This window comes from Alosa sapidissima, chromosome 7, assembly GCF_018492685.1.
Source record: "Alosa sapidissima isolate fAloSap1 chromosome 7, fAloSap1.pri, whole genome shotgun sequence".
Lineage (NCBI taxonomy): Eukaryota > Metazoa > Chordata > Actinopteri > Clupeiformes > Clupeidae > Alosa > Alosa sapidissima.
Genome location: NC_055963.1, coordinates 32,300,956 through 32,328,053, shown reverse-complemented (window position 1 = coordinate 32,328,053; position 27,098 = coordinate 32,300,956). Strand labels below are relative to the sequence as shown.

The 27,098-nt window shown below is 41.7% G+C and overlaps 1 protein-coding gene across 1 annotated transcript in view; it reads left to right on the top strand.

Annotated features, from left to right (window-relative positions):
* Nucleotides 1-19,853: 19,853 nt before the first annotated feature.
* The window catches only part of LOC121714108 (E3 ubiquitin-protein ligase PDZRN3-B-like), a 54,685-nt gene continuing 47,440 nt past the window's right edge, over nt 19,854-27,098 (top strand). The window contains exons 1-2 of the mRNA XM_042099289.1: nt 19,854-20,666; nt 22,536-22,622. Of these exons, the coding sequence (XP_041955223.1) occupies nt 19,953-20,666; nt 22,536-22,622 (801 nt within the window). The 5' untranslated portion in view covers nt 19,854-19,952. The remainder of the gene's footprint in view (nt 20,667-22,535; nt 22,623-27,098) is intronic.

Here is a 27,098-nt window from a genome sequence, read left to right as displayed (position 1 = left end):
ATTTGATGCAGTGTTTTTTCCAGCATATTCCTTCACTTTGTTCAACTCAATTCAAACTTTATTATCGTCTATATATTAAAAGTCTGTTGCACTGTACATTGCATTTATTACCTTGCAAATCCTCCCAGCAACATCAATTAAACACTGTAAGGAAAACACAAGTCATAAATGACAGAAGTGCAGGGAAAAAACATATTTGCAAAACGCATGAGAAGTCTGCAGGGATAGGTCTGCAGTGGTTGGTGTAGTGTCCATGAAAATGCATTGCTTGTGTATTTCTATCCAGATGTGTCAAGTATGTATACACAAAGTCCATTTCCTGTATGTCCTTGAAGTCAATGATACTGCATCTCTGCATAGAATTGTATTAAATTGACACCAGGCAAGCCTGATGCTTTTTCTCTACGAAACTCCCCCTCGCTCAGTCTGAAGCTCTTTTCCTTTTCTTTGCATCTTCTGTCAAGGGTTTTCGCTGCTTCTTCGCCGGCTCTGCCATTATACACACGTTTGCAACAATCGCTAGCCTGCCTCTGTGGATGCAGGATGTAAACTGATCCTGCTTTGGTTGGCGGGTACGATACACTGAACTTGCAAGCGGGATATTCTTCCTACAAGCAGTAGGGGCGGGCGAGAGAGTCTTCATTCGCCCTGTAATGAGTCATTTAACCATATACCGACTTACGAAGATGAGTAATTAACACGAAAACGTTGCCTGGTGTCCCTTTAAAATGACATCTCTGCTCACACAAATTATTATTTATTTCATACTAATGATGGGTGAAACTTAATGCTCAGTAGTATCTGTCAAGGAAATTCTACAGCCAGTCATGTCAATAACCAATCAGGTTATTGAAAAAGAAAAAAAGAAATCAATTCTTCTGTCTGCCAGAACCCCAGCGGGATGCACAGTGGACACACAATGAGAGACATCACAACATTGGAGCTCCTGAAAGTTTAATGTGCTGGTCCTTGAAGTATAGCTTTTGTGTACACAAAAAACTACATTTCCTCAAAAGCTTGTGTGTGTCCAGGGGGTGGGACTTAGACAAAAGCTTCAGGATTCTTCTGTCTCTCCACAAAGATAAGTTCTTCTGGCCATATCCTGGGAAACAGTCTAAAGTATTAATATTATCTATCATTCCACACCCACAAAAGAAGTCCAAAGTTGGTGTTGAATCACCAATCATATGCTGGACCTATATACTGTAATAGTATCTCAATGTATCCATGCCAAATGGGCCACAAATCAGCCAGTCATCATAAATGGGGCAGCCGTAGCCGACTGGTTAGCACTCTGGACTTGTAACCGGAGAGTTGCCGGTTCGAGCCCCGACCAGTGGGCTGCGGCTGAAGTGCCCTTGAGCAAGGCACCTAACCCCTCACTGCTCCCCGAGCGCCGCCATTGAAGCAGGCACCTTACTGCGCCGGGATTAGTGTGTGCTTCACCTCACTGTGTGCTGTTTGTGTTTCACTAATTCACCGATTGGGTTAAATGCAGAGACCAAATTTTCCTCACGGGATCAAAAAAGTATATATACTTATACTTATACATATAAATCTGGACAACATCTTAACCGAATCTGTTCGATCCAAACCCAGAGTGTTCAAATGATCAAACAAAGGCAAACATTTGTGAACGCCTGCTCAAGTCCTTTGACTTGATTTTACTAGCAAACACATGCAAGTGGCCTGAGGTTTTTCAACATTTCCTCAAAATGCCAGACTAACATGAAGGCTCACTGTTTGAATTGAAACATTTGTGATGTTTACACAATAATTTAATTTAAAAGAAAACCAAATGCTAGCCTCTGCTTGCTGAACTTCCTTAAGACCTTGCTCTAATCTGCTTCTATATCTATCATGCAGCTCTGAGCCAAATCTATTCTAGATCTGTTCGATCCAGATCTGGACCAAATCCATTCTAGATATGCTCAATACATGATCCAGATCCGGACCAAATCCATTCTAGATATGCTCGATCTATGATCCAGATCTGGACCGAATCCATTCTAAATAAGCTTGATCTATGATTCAGAGCTGGACCAAATCCATTCTAAATCTGCTCGATCCATGATCCAGATATGGACCAAATCTTCCAGACCCATGATCTGGATTTGTCTGAGCCTTCACTGGGCCAGAGGGAGCTGCTGCAGGGGTGCTGGGCTGTACACAGTTGGAGTCAGGGGACATTTATCAGCGCAGTCATTGCTGTTGTGTGGGCTGCACTTGTGAACCCCCTCTGATTAATCATTGGTTGCCTGTCACCCCCAGCCAACATTATCACAGATGAACTTCATGAGAAATAAAAATGGCCCAGTGCACCGGGGGGGGGGGGGGAGGGCTATGGTTGAGGATAGAAGGATATATGTGTGTGTTGAGGGGGCATTTATATGTGTGTATGTGTGCGTCTATGTGTTTATATCAGTATATGTATGTCTATATACATACTGCTATGTGGTGTGTGTGTGTGTATGTATCTATGAGTTTGTATATGTGTGTGTGTGTGTGTGTATGTCTATGAGTTTGTATGTGTGTTTATTTGTGTGTGTGTGTGTGAGTGCGTGTGTGTTTACAGTAAGGAGGGGTGGTGCTGGTGCCTTTTTAAATGTTGCTATCAGCCCACTCATATTGGATTGAGATTGGTCCTGCCAGTGATTCATGTGATTCCTGGCGAGCGCTTAACTGCAGGATTGCTAGCGCTCCCAGGCAGGCTGGCTCCATGAGGCGCTGGTGGCGCTGACGGTGGTGGTGGCGGCGTGATGAATGCCCCGAGGTCCACGGCGTGTCTGTGATGAAACGTCCATTGCGCCCCCATAAATCCTGCTCTGAGTGCAGATGAAGTGGGCATCAAGGAAAACCAACACACACTTCAGCCTTGCGCTCCAACGCCAGGCCTCACCACACGACCTCTACAGCTGTCTCGCCCATGAGCCTCCTGCCCAGCACAGAGGGAAAACAGCTTTATTTATTCACATTCATGCAATGGTCACCACCCCAACGTTAGGCAGGGTGCAGTGAGAGAAGGCTAGAAGGGTGAGATTGAGTGAAGTCTGTCTTGGCAAGCCACAGGAGTCATAATGAATGGTGCAATGCTAAGCAGCAGTAATCATTGGTATTAGCATGTAGCCAGTTTGCTGTCTTGCTGTTTGACTTTTCAAAGTGTCTCACAATGTCTTGGTAAGGATGGCATATAATTTCAGATATAACAATAACAAATAATTTATGGAAAATTACACTTCTTTTAAATTGCCATGTAGATGATTAATTCAATTTAATTTAATCGCATGAATTTAATTAATTTTTTTCAGGTTCATTCCTGAATCAAATGGGACCAGCAGCTCATAATGACTGCTGTTTTTGCAGTCTAGCTCCAGGAATACACTGTGTACTATTTGGAAGTACCTGTTTTGTTTACTGTCCATCATGTTCACGCAGTAAGCGCGACTAATTGGGCTTATATCATTTGTGCCATGTAAGATGACATTTCTGTAATAGGCACAGAATAGCTAAGCCTTATCCCTTGACGTAAAATGCTCCTTTTATAGCAACGGCCCGACAAAATACTAAAAAATAACAAGTGTCAATGGAGTGAAAAATGCATACAGTATGCACACTATTATAAATGTGTAAGAAAAATATAGTGTTTTGCAGTATAATATACTGACTAATATACACAATAGAATTTTGTTAACTGTCCCTATAGGAAAAGTATATCGGACTATGTCTTACTTGCAGACACAGTAGGCCTACACTCAATGATTAACTGAGGTTTATACATTGATTTTGCTTTAATTTCTTCATTCTTCTTTTAAAGCACGATCTGATTCAGATTCATTTAACCATTTGGCACTGTTTTTAATACACGGCTGTGGTCAATACACAGATTTATTCTTTTATTTGCATAAACCACTATCATGCGGTTTATACACGATGTCGCTAATACTCAGGAAATTGCGGTATTGTCAATCTATACATTGCTATTGTCTATTTACTGCTAGAGGGACACCAATAGCCAGAACCAAATTGCTTTTATGTGTCAACATATTTGGTGAATAAAATCTGATTCGGATTCAATCAGGACTATTGTATTTTTTCCCCACTGGACATCAGTCAGTTTATCCTAATATAATGAGGTTGAGGTACGCCTCTCTCTCTAGGAGGCCTGTTGAGAGCAGGTGCTTTTTGCTCTCCTTTCTTCCTCGAGAGGGGTGTTCTCATTGGGCCATCACCTGGCACAACAGGCACATCAAATGCTGGGAAATCGATGTAAATGAAGAACAAAGACTGACCATCTGCTAATTAGTAACAGTGTTCTCCATGAGAGTGGACCTCATGATTTTCGTGATCAAAGGAACGTGGGAAAAGAGCGAGGGCAGACACTGAAGGAGAGAGACAAAAAGAAAAGAAAAAAAGGTCATTTTCTGGGAAGAAAGACATTATTTTCTGTCTCCACCAGCCTCCCAGGTGAGCCTGATATTAATGGCCAAATGAGTGACGCGATGGTCTCAGTTCACTGTCACAGGCTTTCTCTCCAGTGACCTTCACGGGTCAAGACTAGCTTTCATAATCTATGATTCTATTGCGTGTGTTTTTGCAGATAAATGTAATGGATGTGTCATATATTGTAGCTCTTTGATCGCTGCCATATTATCTGGCATGAATCTTGTGTGTCTGAAGATTTACTATTAGCATTCACCGTCTAGACAGATGACAGAGGCTAAATGTGGGGCGCTAGCTGATGATAGGCGGCAGTAAATGTATGTCTGCAGATGGATGACGTATGAAAGACGTCCTGAAGCCTAACCCAGCCCTTCTTGTCTTGGAAGGAGTGAAATCCCACAAGTTACAGGATTAACTTACTGTGTTCGCCCTGGGCCCCACACACTCCGAAACTGAGTGTGATTTCATAATGAATAGACGTGTCAACAAGAATTATGTCTGCTTTTCTCTTACGCCCCATCTTAATTTTTCCCTCTCTCTTCTCTTTCTTTCTCTCTTTCTCTCTCACTGCTCTCTCATTGCATTGGCTCTTTACTCTCACTCTCTCTCTCTCTCCCTCCCTCTCCTTCTCTCACTTTCTTGCTCTCTCCCTTTCTATCCCTCTCAGAGCTTTTGGTCTTCTCTCTCTCTCTCTCTGCTCTACTCTTTTTTCTCATTTCTTTCTCTCTCCTCTTTCTTGCTCTTTCTCTCTCTCTTTCACCTTTCTGCTCTCTCTTTCAGCTTTGTCTCTCTATCTCTACACACACGCAGAGTGTCTGTGTGAGTGTGTGTGTGTGGTGTTCGGATGCCTATAATAAACTGGGCTGATGTTCTGAGGGTAATTAAATGCCAAGTCCCCTCGGGTAGCGGCTGTGGTGTCGGTGGACCTAAGCGTAAGATCAGCAGAGTCATCAGCAGAGTCTGGCAACACCGTGCTCCTCCTCTGCCTAACACCAAGCCAGGCAGACGACATCATTTCATTAACCTCTGACGGGATGCGTTTGGTATTGGCATGTTGTCTTACACCCTCGTCCCCTGCCACAGCGAGGGCGCATACTGCATATTGTTTTTTTTATTCAAAGTGAAATTCAATAATTCAATTCAATAAAGTGAGATTTTGATCAGAAGAGAAAGTGACGGTGAAGATCTCAGAGGGGTCAGAGTCTAATGAATATATCTCTACACTCGCGCTGGTACGGGTAGCATGGCGCCTTTGTTAGGCTTGCAGACTTCACACCGAGATCTTCACACAAAGAGTTCAATTCACATCCTTCCTCTTCACACCTGCCACGCAGACTGCATCAGGAAACTGCTGGAAGATCATCTCATGTTGACAGTACTGATTGAGAGCTGGCTGAGAATTTTACTGTGGAAACATGTTTTGTGTTTTTGTGGGTGTGTGAGTGTGTGTGTCTGCATGTATGTGTGTGTGTGTTTAAAAGAGAGAGAGTATGGATGTGTGTGTGTGCGTGTGTATATTTGTGATTTGTCTGTGTATTTGTTATGCATGTGCCTGTCTAGTAAATGTGAATGGTTTCTCCACACTCACTGCCGTTTGCAGAGACCTACAGTATTTCCTCAGCATGTGCTGTAAAGACAGACTCTTGTGTAAATAAATTCTGTGGTTTGGCTTTGTAGATACCATGTGTAAAATGTTTGACAGGTTTGGCCTTTTGACAGTGACAAATATGTATAATAATGTCTAAAAAAATATGTCTAAAATACTGTCCAACCAATTGCTTAAAAAGTTTGTTTTAAACACACCACTCATGAATAATCAACCATTTCAGCAGTACTAGTACTGAAAATGTTACTTATTTGGCAACAGTTCCTTTGGTCCTATTGGAATAGATGGACCGTTCTGTCCAAATCCAAAAGTCAGTGACTTTAGACCCGTAGAGATTAAATGGCAATGGCTTTGTCCTTAGTTGTTGGCTCTCGGGAATTAGCAGATGGTAAATTTAGTCTAGTATTGAATTAGTCTACTATTGTGATAGTATAACCAATCACTATTGCCTGATTTCTATGTGGATAAAACCATGTCAACAGGTTGACAAGTCTTTCAAGAAGCTCTGAATGAGCTTGGATAGTCGATTTGCTTGAAATGACTATGTGTGTGTCCCTGGTGACATAAGAGATGAAGATGTGGCAGGGACATTTGTGCCCATTTCATGAAAATGATGAAGACATAAAGAAAAAATGTCTGGAAAATTCGGTCAATGTCTTACCTACATGCAGTTGAGCCTTTGATCAACCGTGAACTGTGAACTCTATCTCTCATAAGTGAAGGTGACTAATATAGGTCTCTTCAGTAAAGTGGAGGACTTGTTAAAATGCCTCTGCCATTGCAGATAGAAAACTCTCAGATTTCAGATGCACTCTTGAGTCTTACGTCCATGCGTGCATCATCCCCTACAAACGTATAGGACCATCTGGGCAATTAGAAACTGTTGAAATTTTCTTCAAATTTCCAGTTTTTTTTCTCTCAGCATGCAAGAAGTGGCTTATTAGAGGAGCTCGTTAGAAGCCGGGCTTCTTTTAAAGACTGTATAACAGCAGAGCCGTGTGCTTTAATTATGCGCTGTAAATAATGCACCACGGAGTACTCGAGCCTCTCGTGAGAGTAGCTCGCTTGTAATCAGGGCCACTAGAACAGGAGCGATCAGAGGAGGAATTAGGACTGTCTCCTCTGCCGCGGCGCGTCTACTCGCAGGAGCGCGAGAACCGTACTGCCTTGTCTTTCCAGAGACATGAAATTATAGCTCAGATCTCGCATTTGTCGTCGAGCGAAAAGGCTGTGCAGAAAATAAGGGGGCCAAGAACGGATTCTTTTTGTCGAAAGTCTCGCCAGACAACCTTTTGCCAAAGGAACGTTGTGGTGTCCAAATGCGTTCACTGGGAGTGTTGGCACGACACCTGTGAGAGCCAAGTTTGGCTGGTGAAACTCTAATCACAGTCAGTGTAAAGCAGGGGAGAGGAGAGGATGGGAGAGCCAAGGAGAGAAGAGGAGAAAAGAGGGAAAGAGAAGGAGACGTGACATAGGAGAAGTGGGAGACAAGGGAGACGTGTGTGGAAAATGTCTTTCTTTCTGTCGCCCATCACGGCACCTTTGGGAGAATCGTGCCTCCACTAATCCGGTGGTGAAAGCGAACCTGCAAGATCAATGCAATCAATGGGTGGCGTCCCCACTGCAATCAGGGGTGAGCAGGCCTGTGGTTCTCCCGCCTCAGGCATCAGGGGAAATGCTGTGTTACAGTATGTTATCAGTGGGTCCCACACACATACACACACATGACATGCACACACACATACACACACACGCGCACAAGCACACGCACACACACACACACACGCGCGCGCGCATGCACACATACACACACACACACACACACACACACGATACAGACACAAAACTGAGCAAGACAGAATACAGCCTAGGAATACATCTAGGCCCATTCCACAATCATCTGCTAACTAGAAAACATATCTGGTCAGATCATATACATAATGTATTGCAACTGCATCCTGGCCTTTATCATTCACAGCTGTAGACGATAGTATGTTTAAATAGCAGTGTGGGTTATTTAGTTACAGCACATCTTTCTTTTAGAACAAAAATAATGACATTTTAAACTGACTTCATAAAACTGCAAGGGTCCCCGGAAGCTTGAAGAGACAAATTGAGCAAACCCCCCACATTGCTGACAGAGGCAGTCATGAAAGGAATGAGACCTTTGTCAATGCTGCATAATGTTCCGTATTCCCATGAGATTCCAACATGAGCTCTAATGAACCCCAATCTGCATATCAGTGGAAACGTTTAAATCTGACCTCAACCCTACACCACCTTTGCTATTTTATTTTTCTTCATGAAAGAGAGAAAATGTGACCAAAAAAATGTGAAAGATCTTTCAAATTTGTCAGGCTTTAATAGCCCTCGAGTACATTTCTGAAACAGAAACTTCTTCCCTGAAATCTACTCTAGAGTAACTGCCAGGTGCGAATCACTGGCTGTGGGTGCCGGTTGCACAGAAATACATATCTCAATGTCTTGTTGAAAGCACACAGAAATACATATTTCAGCGTCTGAATTCACCAGTGGCGACGCCTCCATGTTCCCAATCCGCTTACTGTTCATAATGAAGAGGCGGGATTTTATCTTCGCAATCAATTCTTGGATTTATTAAAATGTCTGCCCGGCATGTCCTATCTCCTACCTCTTCGTCAGACGATCCCCTAAATCACCAGTGTTTGGGGAGCACGCTCAACGTCTCTGTTCAGACCATGATGTACTCAACTCTCAACTAATTAAGACAGGAAATTGAAAACGGTGTTTTCGTTCTGCTATACAAATGCTGCTTCGAGCCATGGAGTGGCCCACCCGACTGGATTAGATGGCAATCTATGAGGTAATTACCTGTGTGTGGATATCACTGTGTTTTTTCCTGTAATAAGGTGAGTTCAATAAAGACAGCTTTGAACGGGGTGTCTTCAACAGCCCATCGGGAAATTACATCTGTGGGTATTGATGAGGCACCAGCTGTACTCAAATAAAGATGTTTAAAGGTGATTAACAAGGTCTATGTTTGCAATACTGCAGGTAGGACAACTGAACAAAGCTGAGAAGTAGCCACTCCTATTTGGTGGCTTTGAGATAGCAGTATCTTCACTTGAACTCTGAAAATAAGCCTTGCTTTCACACATGCAGGTTTGTGTCTGTGTATTTCTATGTTTGTGTGTGCCTTTATGTGTAACTGACTGTGTTGACTTTTTCGTGTCATTTATGGTCACCAGTAAAATTACGACTGATTCTTCTGATCACAGCATTGAAGAATTGACCATATCTAAAATAAAAATTGATCTGGCTGTCACTGAGACTCACCAGTCCAGACAGATTCTGTCTGTCCAAACAAGCCATTTGTCTAAATGTTGGCTCCATGACAGCTATCCCAGACTCTATTAACCCAATCCTTTCTCAAAGTATAATGATTTTGCCTCTCTCTAATGCCATTTGAAAGAGACGCACAAGACAACATTTTGCTCCATGTGGGCATTACGTACATTACCCCCATTTTCCTCAGCATTTTATTTCTTTATTTCTTTATTTATTTTTCAATTTCACAATCTCTTGAAGCACTCAAAAAATAGAACAGATGCCTGATTGCAAAGGGGTGAAAAAAGAGAGAAACAAATTAAAAAGGGAAATTAATAAATAAACACCTGAGTCGTGGGTGCGGCGTCACAGATCCGAGCTATTTTTAGCGCACCGCTATCGTTCATACTGGGAGGTGCGAATCACTGGCTGTGGGTGCCGGTGGATTAGTACAGGCAAGCCAAGAAGCAGCGTTCACGAGCGTGTGGCTTTATCACATTTTGTCTACTACACACATGGTGAGCCTTTGTTATACCATCTTAGTCTCGGTGGCTAATTTGCACGATCAGAGATGACAGGTACTTCACATGGAGCAGCAGGACACCAGAGGGAACGAGAGAGAGGGAGGGAGAGAGGGGGAAAGAGAGACACAGGTAAAGGGAGAAAGAGGAAGACAGAAACACCAAGAGAGCAAGCAGGAAAAAGAAAGATAGAGAGAGAGGGAAAGCAAAAATCCCTCTATTACATGTTCCCCCCCCTCTGGTGAGAACAGCTCATCGAGTTGGCTAAGCTCTTTGTAGTGCCACTGTCTCTATCCCTCGTTTGTTCCCTAGGGCCAGCCAACCAAGCCTTTCTAACTGAAAAAAATAATAAAAAATTGCACTTACACAACAACAACAGTGGCCACAGAATTTATTCCCTACATCTTAATTGCTTTGTTTATGTCCTTATTGTTAGCGACTGGTGAAATTGCGTTGGGGTTTAGCGTTTATGTGGCTGTGCCACTGAGACGTATAGGCCCCTATAAGAGCAGCTTAGCCGCCTGACTTGGCCTCGGGAAGCCAGGGAGAAGAGAGCACTGTGTGTGTGTGTGTGTGTGTGTGTTTTGCTGAGGCAGCGTGTTGCCGGCTTTATTTGTGTCCAGCGTTCTGGCTTTGACACAACCTGTCAGATCGCATCCCCTCTAATGAGCAATGGAGTGACGACCTGGGGAGTGCCTGTGCTGTAATGCAGTGAGGTGGGGAGGTGGTGGTGGTGGTGGTGGGGTAGGCTGAGAGGGCTCTACTTATTGGCAGCCAACACTAAAATAAATGCCCCTTATCCAGACCAAAGTGCAGTGTGCAGTGTGAGAATATATGGCGCTGGAGAGTGTGAGGGAGAGAGAGCGAAAGTGAGAGTGGATGGGGTGTGAGAGAAAAAGAGAGAGATGGAGAGGGAAGGAGAGAGGGTAGGGGGGTATAAGGAAAGAGAGAGAGAGAGAGAAAGAGAGAGGGAATCACTCTCTACAGATCAATATCAAAACAGAGCCTATGCAGCCTGCTCCAATTTATCAGTGTTGACTAAACCACAGTGTGTAAAGCATAGCAGAAACGAGGCCTCGGGAGTATCACCAGTGTTTTATTACCGACTGTATTTGTGATTTAATGACAACTCAGTCCACTTGAACACTATTTCACACTTGGCACTGGGGTAGTGCTTCGGTGGGTTCACAGTGTAGTGGACATCAAGTCAATATAAAATCAGTGATCAGCGTTTTGTTTGGTTCCCAACATTGTATTCAAAATGACAAATTGGACCATGAAATCACTGACCGAGGGACCATTATGACAGATGTACACTGACTCACAAAATGTGATTGACCAGAGAACATAAAAACAAATACATCTCCTCAAAAAATGCATGTCTTACCTAATGCAAAATATAAACACATACATGCATGTTTCACTTCATGGAAAAAAGTACAAACCAATCTAAATCAATATGAAAGTCTGTTTACTGCACCCACATTCAAATTTTACCTTGGCAACATTTGAAGGACACATTCACTTTTTTTGGGCATTGCAATTTCCTACCAGCCACACTTCCCAATTTAGAAGGTAACAGGCGCACAAACATCTGCTGGGTAATGGGCGCAACTGTTTATGCTTATAAACCAGTGGGACGACAGGTAGGCAGACTGATCCTCACTCTGATGAGGATCTAATTTAATAAGGATGCCAGAATGCGCCACACTGCACGATGCCGCCACTGATCAGCTTTGGACAATAGGCAGTGATGAGGAGTGAATTATTTATCATGCCGAAGGCTGGGGCGATGCATTCTGGGGCAGAAATGAAGCTTTTATGTGAAGGACGGGGTAAGGACAGTGACGGGATAACGAGCATCCAGGAAACAATACAGGCAAAATTAGGCATGTCCTCTCTCTCTCTCACTGCCTGTCCCTTCTCTCCCTCTCACTTGCTCTCTATCTGTCTGTCGTCCCTTCCGTCTCTCTATCTGGCCCATCCCTTCTCTCTCCCTCTCTTTCTCTCTCACTGCATGTCCCTCCTCTCACTACATCTCTCTTTCTGCCTGCAACTCTCTCTCTCTCTCTGTCACTGCTGTTCTCCCTCTCTTTGACTTTCTCACTTTCTGTCTTGCTCACACTTTTTTCTCTCTCTCTCTCTGCCTCACATATGTGTTCTCTCCCCCTCCCTCCCTCCCTCTCTCTCTGTGTTCTCTCTCTCTCCCTCCCTCTCTCTCTCTCTCTCTCTCCTTCTTCCTCCACCCTGCTCTCATCTCTACCCATGTGCAAGCTCATGCATGAGTGTCACTATGCACCAATTACTGAGCCACTCTGCTGCTACGCACAAGACACAAAATGAAGGACCACCTATTCCTCTGTGTCTTCCCCCTAAGGTAACAAGTGAATGGCCAGCACAGATGCTTCTGTCAGTTCCACTATCATGCATTTGCACACCCGAGGGTCAAATGAAACTATGTTTGTCTTCTGTGTATGTAACATATGAAAATTAGCATGGCATAAAGCAATACAGTATATTATATTTATCAATCATTCACAACTCTTGTAGTAAGGATTTGGGGTGCCTTACCTCGAGATATTTGAAAATCTTCAGTGGCAGGATACAGTCATCTGCTTATCTCACAATGCAATGCTTGTACTTCATATGTGCATGTTTATGTAAACATTTTACAAATTTGTGCAAATTGTAGTAAATGATATTATTGAATATCAGTGTATTTAATAGTACACAGTACCATGCCAGACAAATAGTCTTGGGGAAAAGGCCTGCTTGTTTGTGGGTATAGTTTCAGAGAGTGGTTTGTGATTCTTTGTTCAGGGAGAGCTTTAGTGTCCTAAGAACTGAACTGACAGGCTTAATGGAAATAAATCCAGATACTTGAGAAACCTTTGGGGAAAGGCAGCTGTGTGGTGTTATCTGTGAACACTTAATCCACACTTTATTAGTATCTTCTTTTCCACTATAAGTTGTAAATTGTCTTTTGAATTATTTTTTTTTTAATTGAACCACACTGACATGAAATATGAAATAAATCTGTGTTTATCGGTACACTTTTCATAGCATAACATAGGATTGCAAACAAGTTGCTGAGAATGATGAGCTTCCTTTTCTTCCATAATTATGAAAAGATTAGTTTACACTCATTCGACCCAATTAGATCGTAAGCTGATTAATCAACTCAATTACATGAGATTTACACATTAAATTAACATTTGGCACTATGAATTGGCAAGGGCTTCATTAAGGTTAACACCTTAACTCTAGCATCCAATTTATTTAGCTCCTGCCAGCAGTACACTGCTGTTTCCTAGCGATGGTTTCCTCAATGGGGTCTATGGTTTGGAACCAACGTATTACACTAACTGGTTTGAGAAATGAACCATGAAACATCCACACATGTACACATACACACACATGTGCATGCATATACACAAAAATAAATGTTTCACACTCATAGACACACACATAGAGACACAGACTCACAGATACACACACATACACACACACACACACCAACAACAGCAACAACAACAACACTAGTCAGTAATAAGCTGAGATGGGATTAAGTTCAAAGGGGCTTGTTTTTTAAATGGTGCCCCCCAGTCCCAGAGGAGCTTTTATGCTTACTCCAGCACTTTTACCCCACCCCTTTATTTTCTGCCTGACAGTTCTTTGACATGGCTGAGATCAATATTCTTTGAAATCTCCTCTGATTTAAGTGATGGCATACCTCAAACACCAGTGATTTATTGGTCATGAAGAGGAGCATCTGCAAAGAAGCATCACAGCTGCTGTAAGTGTGAGGGAGTGGAAGTGAGAGAGAGAGAGAGAGAGAGAGAGAGAGATTGTGTATGTGTGAGTATGTGTGTGTGTGTTTGTGTGTGTAAATGAATGAGTGAGTGAGGGAGTGGGTGTGTGAGCAAATGATAAAACAAGTGAGTGAATGAGTGTATCATCGAGAATTTGACTGGCCTTTGAGAAAAAAATAGAGATGGAGTTCTGGGAAGGAAAGGGGAAACAATAAACAATACTTTTAGAGATAATGTGCAAGTGAGACGGGGAAATAAAGCAGAGGACTGAAGGAATGGGAGAAAAAGAGAAAGTGAAATGGAGAGAAAGTGAGATAGAGAGAAAAAAGAGTGAGAGTCAAGGGAACACTTGACCAGCTGCTGTGTTGGCCGGTTGCAGCCCCATCCACAGGTTTGCCTGGCAGAGAGAGCGGGTCTGGTGCGAAACAAATGACAGCCATCTGAGCTCATTTATATTTCTGGGTCTGGTCCAGCAGGCCAAGACAGAGAAGAATCATTCCGCTCACCTGAATTACCCTCCTGTCCAAGCATGCAAAGCCCTCTTCCGTACACCTGCAAAGCTCCTTTTTCATACATCCGCTGGTTTCAACCCTTAAAACGGTGCAATTTCACTGTTTTGCTCTCTTTTACTATATGTAAAGCACATCAAAATGCCTCTGTGTATGAAATGCGCTGTATAAATAAACTTGCCTTGCTTTGCCTTTCAAGTCTTTGTGTGAAAGGTCTCATTTTAATAGAGTTACTTTGCTGTGGATGTTTTTTTTTTATCTGAGACAACTCACAGTTTCAGCAGGGTAGAACTTGAATTCCCACATACGCAGGGTAAATTGGAAATGTTTATGTTTAAACTTATGTTTATGGTTCTTAGCAGACATTTTTGCCCAATGCGACTTACAAATACCTCAATAAACATTACATTAATGTTAAAATGAACAGTTTATCGTAAAGCCACAGATCCTTTAGCTTTCTCAACTGTCTCTGGTAAACCATATGGCTTAAATAATAAACAATTATTAATAGTCTACAAAGAATTAACAGAATAACAATAACCATGAATATATACGAACGGTCTCACTACACAAGCAGGAAGGCCAGCTAATAATGCATTGCAATAATCTAGTTTGGCTAGAACCATGGCCTTCTCAGAAGGGTTGGGGCATTGGTCTTCAGCCAGTGCTCCTAAAGGAATGCGATTCATGATTAATAACTTGCTAGACAGTGTTTTGATTAATAAATAATCAGTCAGTCATTTTGGTCATGACTACATTGGTGTTTGGACCATCCCTGTATCCATCATGATCATGTGATATATGTTCCTTGGAAGAATACTTCTCCAGCTATGGTGAGTAAGCAAGGATATGTCAACATGCAGCTTTGTCATTTTCAGATTCTTGTGATGAACTAGATGGTTCCTCCAGAGATGAAAGGGATTCTGACACGTTGGATGATGCATAAGACATCAAAACGTTGCCATTCTTCATGTGTGAAAGACATTAAATGATTCAGTGACTTTTTAAACCATTTGGTTTGCAGCAAAGAAAAATTATCTCAAAGTACTATCTTATCTTCGGCACAGGGTGCTCAGATAATCAGGACAAAATGTCAACCTTTGTTGGATGCCACTTACTCTTGGCTAAAAAGCTGTCACTGTCATAGACTCTGCAACAATTTATCTGGACAAGAATAAATAAAAAGCTTTATATCATTTGGAAATGCCATCAGAAAAGTGACGGTGAAAGATGACCATGGATGTAATCTGATTTCTGGATTTGGTGATAATTTGGTGAATAAGTATGGCTTTGGCCATTTATAGTAAAACAGCACCACCTAGAGACCACACTGTGGAATATCTAGTGAACTCCAGGGGGCGACAAAAGCTCAAACCATATAGAGCAGAGGTCTTCAACAGGGACTTCGTGACCCCCAGGGGGTCCGTGGAGGTACTGCAGGGGGGTCGCGAAATCTTTGGTTGATTAGACATTTTTTTTATGGCATACAGTATAGTAGGGGGGTCCTTGCTCCAGCTCTCAATCAGTTTGGGGGTCCCTGGCGTGAAAAACGTTGAAGACCACTGATATAGAGTCAATCTGGCCTGCTGAATGCTCTCCATCAAACACTCTACTGCTGATCTTGTCTTGATTTACAGCCAATCTAATGATCAGCAGCAGAAGGAAAGAAAGATAATGCGATGGCTATTTGAATTCCATCACTTCAGTTTCAATACAAATAATCTGTCCACAAAATTGCAAACAATAATGATAAATGACATGGGAATTGTATGGGAAATAGTGACAGTTTGTAATTAAAGTAGGCTAGATAGAAAATAAAGAAAATGTATCCTAAAACTGGGGTCTATTTTATAACCAGCATTGGAACACACAATAAAGATTAATGAGGTTGTCAATCACTCAGATTTGATATCTGTGCACATTAATTAACCAAATATCCCCTACACTCAAAATAACAGTGGGCCTGTTTACATTCATCTGCACTAATCAACTACATCCATCTTTAAATCCTGCTCTAACCAAAGACAAGAATTACTGCTTAGCCAGATACTACACCATAGCAGATGAGTGAAAAATGTTCCTGGGTCTTATAACTGCCTTTGAGTGATGATACTTCATCACAGAAGTTGTATTGTCTCACAGATATGCTGTTAGCTTTTGCCTTTGATGTTTTACAGATGACAGATGGAGGATTTGACAAATGTTGTGCTGACAAAAGGAGTGTATGGTTCCCTCCGTGCCAAAATGAGAAAATGGGAGGAAGGGAGGAAGAGAGAGAGAGAGAATGTATCTTTCAGCAATGTTCATTCACATAAGTATGCATTCTTTTTTCATGTTTCTTGGCTCTGTGCCATAAAAGTCCTGACAGTAATTGGAGTTTTGTCACAAACACGGCAGGCCAAGACCACAGACAGGGTGGAGAAGCGAGCTGAACTGTCTGGGTGTGCTCTGCCTAAGTACATGATGGAGGGATCCCACATGTGACATTTATGAGAACACGGCCGAGGCGCTGCACTCACTCGTTATCGGTGGCGGCCTCATGGAGATACATTGCGTGTCACCAAACAGCAAAGAGTTATTTCACAAAGGACAATTGATTTCACAAGGGAAAACAAAAAAACAAACAAAAACAAACACATGAATAAATAAATAAATAAATAAATAAATAAATAAATAAATGAAACCCAGGGAAATAAAACTGAACATTTCCACAGTGTTTTACTCTCTCAGAAAAAAAAGACACAAAACTGAGTGCTTTTCCGACTGTCTGTCAGGAGAAGCTCCATCCCTGAGACAGAAATAATCAGCACGTGTGAGTTATGGCCGCTGGATGAGAACGCCATGGTCGTCTGGCTATAATTTAGGGTTGAGGGTTCAATATGTGGCGACAGAGCCGCTCCTCAGGCCATATAATAACTCATCGGTCTCTTCTGGCTGCAGATGGCTATACTGTAGATGCAAAAACTACTGCCCTGTGGCCAAACATGGATGCTTCTCTTATCCTGTCTTCTCATACAGTGTATTAATTATGGCATTTAGAATGAGGGTCTATTTCAGAGGCCCAATGATGCCCCCCTCTGTAGAAGTGTTATTTGTGGAGAGTGGTGAGTGTTCGCTCTGACTCTCTTGCTTCTCGTCCCCGGTTGCCCACTGCGCTCTCATTGTCAGTGTGTGTTTCTCGAAACATTCTCTACCCTCCCATGCTGCAGGGATTTTGCCTTACATGCATCGCTTGAGATTTTCGCAGCAACATCCAAGCTTTTTGTCCAAATAATTTTTTTTTTGTATTTTACAATCTGAGATTGAGGGTTGTAAACAAGCACCCGTATTGTATGAGCGCAAAAATAACAGCCACTTTCATTTCCTGTTTATTCACTCATCCTGGCTTCTCTGAATCTGGGCGAGCATCTCTGACCAAGAGAGTGTGTCATTCTCATCAGGCAGGCGGCTACGGCAGAGCATTAGATTGAGGTCAGATGCGAGGCTGGAGCAGAGCACGTGTTTATATTTAGCTGACATTACCATTGGGCCTTGTTTCCCCTGTTGTAGATCCCCCAGCTGTTTCTTATCAGCTCTGACCCAACGTGGCCTGACAGACCAAAAAGGCTCTTTCTCTTTCTCTCACTCAGTCTTCCTCTCACTCTCTCTCTTTCGACAGGAAGGTGGAGAACACTTGGAAAGGATAGAGAACAATTCTGCTCACTATGCTTTTTGCACTAAAATGTTCATTATGTAGTTCCTCTCTAAGTATATTCTACGGTCTGACAGAGTCTGTCATTTAAAGGTTGATTATATAACCTTGATGCTGAAGTGTGTTTACATTTAGGTCATCTAAAACTATGGATATCTTTGAGGACTACTGAACATGTGCAATATCAACCCCTACCTAATAAGTAATTTTGTAGAAACCTGCATTTCTCATATCTAACAAGTACAGAAATACAAAAACCTCAAAAAAAAAAGCAAATATTTACTGGCAGGGTACCATTTTCCATTACCTTGCACTCTCTGGACAAAAGCTAGATAGAACCCCTTTAACCAACTCTATCTTTTAGCCAGCCATCTTGACACGGATAGAGAATCCTGCAGAGGTAACCTCATGACTCCCCAACACCCCCTCACCCCAAAAACTGGAGATAAGCCTCCAGTCCTCAGCTCTCCCCTTGACAACACCAAGACGGGTGATGTCTACTACTCGACCCCTGTGCAGTGTACAATGTGTGTTTTTCTACCGTAAATCCGGAGGGGGAAAAAGAGGGAGGGGGAGAGAAAAAGAAGATAAACATTCTCCATATCTACGCGAGGGAGAACAAGTGAGTACTGATGCCCTGTAAACCCAACGCTGATAAGTAACAACGATAGTGGCTCCACATTCCTCTCTGCTGCTCCCCAAGGAGGGCTTACATTCCTCCCAATCTCCCCTCCTCCATCTGCTATCAAGGTTTGTCTTGGCATTGGTTAAATATGTCCCAGGAGGAGTGTGGTGGTGGTGTGTGTGTGTGTGTGTGTGTGTGTGTGTGTGTGTGTGTGTGTGTGTGTGTGTGTGTGTGTGTGTGTGTGTGTTTGTGCGTGTGCGTGCATGCAGTGGGCAGTGGTCTTGTCTTGAAATCCCATACTAATGCTGTTGATGTGTTTGTCAGCACTTTATCTCTGCATCTTTCAACAGGGGTGTGAAAAAATAATTTTATCTAAAGATATCCAGAAGTTTGTGTAATCAAACACATTTCACAGTAATAGATACTCCAATGCAAGTTCCAGACTGTAAGACTGCAATAGTCCACTTTAAAAGGCTTAAGGAAGCAGCTTATTTCCTCTATCAAACATGCAACGATAAGCTAGATCTTTGTAACTTATGAATGTAGATTTCATCCAAAATGTGCTTTTAGTCAATCATGAGAGAAACTACAGACTGAAAGCAACACCCTGAATGGCAACCCTGCATTTGAACTAATCACAAGAATCCACACACTGATGAAGTGGGAAACTGCAGTAGTCTGTAATTTAATTCCACTTAAACCTTTGTTACTGAAAGACCATGACTGTTTAAACTCAATGGGCATGACTGATTAAACCTCCTGTCATTCATTGGGTCTATTTTAAGATGGAGTGACTTTTTAGCTTACTTCTCACTAAAGAATGGTGAGTAGTGTAGAGACTTGGTTATTTTCGTCACACATAATTACAGGAAGTCAGCAGCAGGCAAATGAATGATAATTGTGTTGTATGATGCCAGTGCTATTGTGATTAAACTAATTGAAAACATGCGTCACTTCACAACAAACTTCACAACCCTCAATTATCACCAGTTTTAATTATTTGGGAGCATTTGTTGACCGAAGGGGCTAATTCTTTAGTAAAACATACATTTGAAAGAGCCCATACAAGCTATGACTAACCCAAAATCCTTACATGTAACAAAAATTAAGTGGGTCGCCTAAAAGTGTCATGCACAAACGATTCATACACAAGTTTACACATTCAAATTGGGAGCCGCCCCCTCTAATTCACACACACACACACACACACGCACACATACACACACACACACACACACACAGAGAGAGAGAGAGAGGGGGGGGGGGGGGTAGAATTGTACTGGTATTACGGTAATATATTTCCCAGGCTGCGCACTTTCTCTGGTTTGGGGTAGCCTATTTGAAAAGTATATCCAAGAATTTAAGAAACGCTTACAGTCTGATGTGCGCAAAGAGTGACCTTTGGACCTTAGGACGTTGTATGCCTTTGATCGGTATAAATTATGGGATTTGATTTGGATCGCTTCAGTGCTATTGTGGACCCTGACTTTAAATGCAACCTGTGTGATAAAGTTTTAGAAGACCCGCTGACAACTCCGTGCGGGCACGTCTTCTGTGCCGGCTGCGTAATTCCCTGGGTCGTGCAGCAAAACAGTTGTCCCGTGAAATGTCAGCGTGTCTCTACTAAAGAACTAAACCACGTATTGCCTCTAAAAAGTCTTATCCTGAAATTGGACATAAAATGTGACAACTATGCAAGAGGCTGCACGCGACTGGTGGCGCTCCAACATCTGGCCGAGCATACCGACATGTGCGACTTTTCTCCAGCGAAATGCAGAAACAAGGGCTGTAATGAAGTGCTGAATTTGAAGGATATGGATTCACATATGCGGGAAACATGTGAGTACAGGCCGGTGGAAATTTGCGAAAATGGCTGTGGATTGATGCTGCTGCACAAAGACCAGAACACGGACGATCACTGTTGTTTGAAAGCTCTCAAAGCGCACAACAGCTCACTTCAAGTGAAAATAGCCAGCTTGGAGAAGGAATTGAAGAGACAATCGTTGAGAGCTATCAGCAGAGAGAAATCTTTACTTGCTCAACTCTCTGCGGTTCACAGCGAGCTTCAGATGACTGCCTTGAAATATCAGAGGAAATTTGCCGAGTACAACGCACGGCTTGATTCACTTTCCAAGAGCAGAACCCCTGCCTTCAAGGTATCTTTTATTTCAGCACAAAGTCGTAGAAATAGTCTGCAAATAATTATACGGAGACATTGTAGGCCTACATCTTGCCAATCAAGCTGCAAGGACTAAAGACACACTACGTTATATGTGATTATCTTTATGACAAATGCTACTTGATCTCTAGTTACACTCATGGGATGCAGCCTTATAAATGAATGACACGAATAAAAGTAGTATGTTTTCATCCTTTACAATTCCAACGACTGTTTTGAAATGTTTGCCCATGTGCCCATCCTCTCCAAGTTGCATATAAAGTGAATAAAAACAGGAGCAGGGCAGTGCAAATATTTAAACATGAGGACACAAGCCAACATTTACCTCATTCATTAAGGTCATTTGACATCAACGACAAACTGCGACCATCTCTGCAAACAAACACAGTGTTGCGCAGCGGCGTGCAATATAACAGATAGGAGAGGACTTAAGAAAACCCCTCATATTTTTTTTAATCAGGGCCTTGGTCTACATCTGCTATATCTAGGCCTACCCATCGCGAACATTTATTCCATCCTTATAGTTCTCTTACGGGCCAATTCTAATGCAACCATATTTTACCGCTATAAATGCACTGATTTTAAAGACTTTAGGCATTGGGTTGGCCAGGGTATTAAATAAGTCTCTGCAACTATGTAGAATGTTAAAAGAGATTTCGAAAGGAGCTCTTTCAGAGGCCCCTGAGGCACTCATGCTTGTCAAGTTTACTTTTTCACATAGACTGATAGCAATGATATAAATCAATTACTTTTATAGACTAAATGACAGCAAGTGTGGGCAAATTTATACGTAGGTGATGTGTTACCGCAGACAGCGTGCAGTGACGGGTCACCGTCAAAACTGATGTGTTTAACGTTACCTTCTCTGCGCAAGCGTTGCCACACATGCTCGTGCGATCAAGAGCCGTCCTTGTTTTTCTGAGTCAACGTGACAAAATTTCCCCTCCAGCTGTTTCCACCGTTAATACCACTGGTGTGTGTGTGTGTATGTGTGTGTTTTGATGGGTCGTTTCCTTAGCCTGAGAAGTCTTTGTTTAACTCTGTCTCGGGCCAGTCTTCTGTCAAGGTTGAGGAGAGACACATAACAACATTGCTATTGTCAGTGTGCTGACATCTGTGCTGTTGATGCCTTCATAGTGGCACTAAGACCAACAATTGCTTATATTTCTTTTACAACTTGCATCAGCTGGAAAACACTCAGCAGGCAATGTTGCTGCATGCCTGTAGAGTTACTCAAAAACTACCACCTTTTGTTGAAGCAATAGGCTACAACAGAAACAGTCATTCAATGTGATTCAGCAATCATTCATGAAGTGCTTGAGTCTTTTTGTAAGTGAAGATAGATGTCAGTGTCATGGCACTCTGAGTTTTCTTAATGTTTATGTTGCCAAACATGTAAGTGCTTGCTTATGACTACAGGGTGACTTGTAGAGTAAAATGTCAATTAATTCCAATGATGGAATTGCACCCTCAAGTTTATTGGCACTGAGAACAGCTTCAGACCCTGAATCAGCCACTAATGCAGGTTCAAACCAATTTGTCACCTTTCATACACTCTCAAGTGTGTTCCCATCAAGCAAAACAGTATCATCAACATCATTATCATGAATAATCCAAGTGTTTGTTTGGAGAGGCAGGTAATGGTGAAACTACTGGTGAAGCAGGATGTCATGAACTTGATGTTGAAAGGGCTCAGTATACTTGACACAATAATCACTGCACCCGCCAGTGTGACTTCAAAATTAAGTTGATTCCACTGGCCCACAGCGCATTTCAGCCCCAATTCGAGAGGTCATATACCTCTAATTTTTTCTTTGGGTTATAGTCATGTATTCTCCACTTACAGGATGGGGGAACCAGGAGTCTCAAAGTGATTCTGCATCGATCATCTGGATCTTTGGGCTTCAATATCATGGGTGGCAGATCCTGTGGGGTATGTATAGGCTAAGATACAGTATGTGTGTATCTTGGCTCTACTCTGACTTTGTAAAAGTGGGAGAGCTGTAGAGTCATATGTAACTTGTAGATATGGTTGGGGTGTTTTTGAACAATAATTTTGGTGTGTTTTTGAGCAACAATTTTTGTAGCCCAACAGAGAAAAGCTAGCTTTAGAATGTCCCTAAGCCTATTCCTACCTGGCTCCGCATTTGATACTGGATATCCACCTCTGACATAGCCAGGCTCAATTCTATTCAGAATTTGAGTGTCGTACTGCAGCATTGGATATGATCATGGGGCGTGTTTCAAAGAAACAGGGAAATGCCTCTGCACACAATTGGATAGACCTAACCAATCAAAATATGTGAATCCTGCTGCAAGATGTCGAACACGCCCACTGATTTGATGCTACCGAACAGAAATAAGCCATTGTGCGTTATTAACAAATTAGTTCAGAGTTTGTGCTCTTATATTTTGTAAAAGCTAGTGACAAACAAGCACTACATCTAAAAACTTTGGTTTTGTAACCAAAAAATACATTTGAACTTACTTACAAAGTAAGTAAGTTCTGTCAGCCACCTACTTTGCGTTTTTTCCATTCCAAGGTGATCGCTGCACTGACATCGCTGCTCGCTACGAGTAAATAACATTTGTGTTGGATAATTCAGTGCAATATGCGGAATGATTAGGCTACTAGCAGTAAGAAGTCTTGAGTGGGGTTGTGTTCGAATCTAACTGCTGTATAATTTGGAGTATCCCCAGTTAGGAGTATTTTCTGTTAGTTTTTGTTTTAAGTTATTGTGCTATCAATATCTTGTACAACAGACACGATGGCGAAATCTAAACGTCTAGATTCTCTAAAGACAACCTTTTTGTTGTGAACAAAATCAACCGAAGCACACAGACACGGACAGAGAAGCTTTTCAATAGACCTCTGAAGTTCGCCTACAAAAAAGCTACCATCTTTGCCCAAATAAGGAGATCTGGTATCTTGAGATTTTTTCTGTGGGAAAATAACATGGGGATTTTGAATTATCACACCTGTTAAACTCTCGCGTTGACGAAGAAATCGGATATGCAAGACGTGTTTCTCTACACAGTTTTGTCCTCTGCCTTCGAGTGGATACTCTGATCTTCGGTACGTGAAGATGGCACACTTTCATCTTTGTTACCCCAGAGCTAACTTACAATGCAACTTGCCATAGGTAATTAATTTCACTTCAATTAACACCCGGATCTCCTTATAAGGTCAAAGATGGCAGCTTTGATCAAGTACCCCTGGCTGCAGCTTGCAGATCGGGGCTGGGCTCAATGTGGGGCGGAGCAATGAAGTGAGTGAAGCGGAACAATGCTTCACTCTATAAAAGCGTATCCTCCTTGGACTACTGCCCACGTTAATCATGTCCATTCCCCCTAGCCTTCTAGAATCTGTACACCATCGACGTTTCTTGGGAGTTTTCTAAGTAGTAGTCAGGGGGCCTATATGGTTTCTGTGGGTTTGAAATGTTAATTTTTGGAGAGTGGTTGGACTGTCTTTAGAGGTCATTGAACATGGAGAAAAATGATGTCTCCATTTTTTTTTACCTGTTTCAACCCTATTTTTTTGAAATTGTATTTCACTGTAATTAACACCATAAATTTCGCCTAAATCACTGGCTATGTTGAATCAAGTTCACAAAACAGTTATTTTCAACAGTATGATTGTATGTCAGTATTATGATTGTATGTCAAACAATTAGAGATAAGATCAATAACCAATCAGTTTCACCAAATACACATACTCCATTGCTGAAAGATAGCAAAAACATAACAGAATCACAGATGAGACCTCAAACAACATTTAATTCATTTACATATACACAACATATTAGATCTCACCTCCACAATTTCCTCATCAAAATCTACTAGTCTACTAGACCCTATTCTTACACACCTTCTTAAGACTGCTCTCCCCTTCCTGGATAATGTTTTGCTCTTTATTATAAATAATTCAATGCTATCAGGGCATGTACCGCAGATGTTTAAGACATCTGTTATTAAGCCCTCCCTCAAAAAACCTAGCCTTGTATCAATACTGGTCCTCCTGGACCTCAGCGCTGCCTTTGACACCATAGACCATGACATACTACTTAGGCTTGAAAATTTGATAGGCATCAGACTCAGCACTCGCTTGGTTTAGATCATACCTTCCTAACCGTCAACAATTTGTACAGGTCCATAATAAACCATCTACCCAGATTATGGTAAAATATGGAGTGCATCAAGGCTCAGTACTGGGGCCCCTGTTGTTTAGCAGATGATACACAACTATACCTCTCCATAAAACCTGATGAATTAACCCCATTAGCCAAACTTGACACATGTATAAGAGATATAAAGACATGGATGATGAATAATGTCCTGCTTTTGAACTCAGATAAAACAGAAGTCAAGGTTTTAGGTTCTAAAAATATGAGGGATATCCTATCCACATCACAGGCTACATATAGTGATCTTCCACTGACCTCATCCACAAGTGTTAAAAACCTAGGAGTTAAATTGACCAGGACCTAGCACTAAATAATCACATAAAACAGATCACCAGAACTTCATTTTACCATTTAAGGAACATTTCAAAGATAAGGAAGTCCTTATCTTTACCAGATGCCGAGAAAATAATCCATGCTTTTGTCACCTCAAGGATAGACTATTGCAATGCTGTTACGCTGGCTGTAATAATACCTGTCTAAAGAGCTTACAGCTTATACAAAATGCAGCTGCTCACACACACAAAAAATATGAACATATTTCCCCCATCCTAGCATCTCTACACTGGCTACCTGTTAAAAGTCATTGACTTCAAAATATTACTTATATCTCTTGGTTGATTGCCTGCATTGAAAGAGGACACCTCATGAAGATCAATTGTGTCTTATCTATGCTGGCAGCAGCTGCTGTTGAACAAGTGTACAAAGTCCCTCTAGATGGACTTGATGCAGTTTGAGGTGTTGCTGCAGGTTCAGAAGATGATCCTTTTACTCTTTCTTTTCTTCACACTTACATAGACTACGGAAGGCCTTACAGACTTCAGCTGATACTAGCTATGTAAAAAACTTGATTTAACAGAAATCTCTGCACTTTGTGCTCTGAATGGGTGTAGACAAGAACTGGCAGAGCAGGCTAGGCCTACACTCAAGCACACTAATAGGCATGAATTGATATTGAAGTATTATTTTTTTAAGCAGACAATTTTGAGAATTTTAGGCACAATTTCTTGTTAAAGAGATCAATCATCAGCCTAAAAATGTTTTATAATGTTGTATTGTTTATGTGGTCCACTTTTGCACACTACCTTGTAGAATATCTTTGCTTTTTGGCACCAAACCCTATGTTATAATACCAGCAATGTGAGGTTTATGGACAAAACACCAAATTTGACCTTCACTGAATTTGACCTTTGATTTGGGTCCTTCAAAACCTTCAAAAAAATGGTTGTTGACATGTTTTTTTTTACTCTTAAGAACCCCTAGAACAAAGATATAATACTCTCCAAAAATAAACATGCGAATCCCACAAGCCCCCAAATTAGCCACATAGGCCCCCCTAATATAGGCTACGCTATAAAGATCATTACATCCAGTCTGCATAAACATAGGCCTATGGCAATAACATCAATGCATTTTATCTCTAGCCTATCGGTATTTTCTTTAATAGTTTAGTAGCCTGTGCGAGTCCCAAAGGGAACATGCAACAATAATATAATATAATAACATAATATTGGCCTCTATATAGCCTAGCCTATTGTGTATGTGCATGTTTTTAATTAACAGCGGCATGTAGGCCTACGTTTGTTACAACCTTGACGCAGCCATAAACTAGATGTACCGCATAGCGGTACAAAATATGACCGCCGCTCAGTCCTGTACATCCGTTCCGCGAAAAGAAATCACACTTCAATTTGTCTCCATATTTTATTCCATCCCCCACTCTTGAAACTTTTGTGTATGCTTGTTTGGCATGCCTGAGTGTGTGTGTGTGGCTGCACAGAAAGTACCCTACTGGTGCTGAAAAGGTGAATAGATTGTAGAATAGCCAAAGAAGATGTAGCATTGTTATAAAACCTTTAAAATCTCTAAACAATCACAAGTAGGGCAGTTCATCACAGTTCATCCATTGCAACTGGATTGATGAAAGGTCACTTACACCTGTAGGCTACATTGTATTTGGGAAAAGCAAAAGGTATCAGCATAATGTTATTTATTTATATATATATATATATATATAAACAAAAACATCTCTGTCAGTTCCATGCCGTTTTCAACAGCTATCAAAAACAAAGGTCATTTTTGGATGGATGGATTTTTTGTGAATGTTTCTTCTTCTACATAAGATTTTAGTCATCTTTAGTTCATGTGATACTTTATTGTCAATGCACAAATTAAGTAACAGTAGTCTGAAACGAAATGCTGTTTTACATCTAACCAGTGGTGCA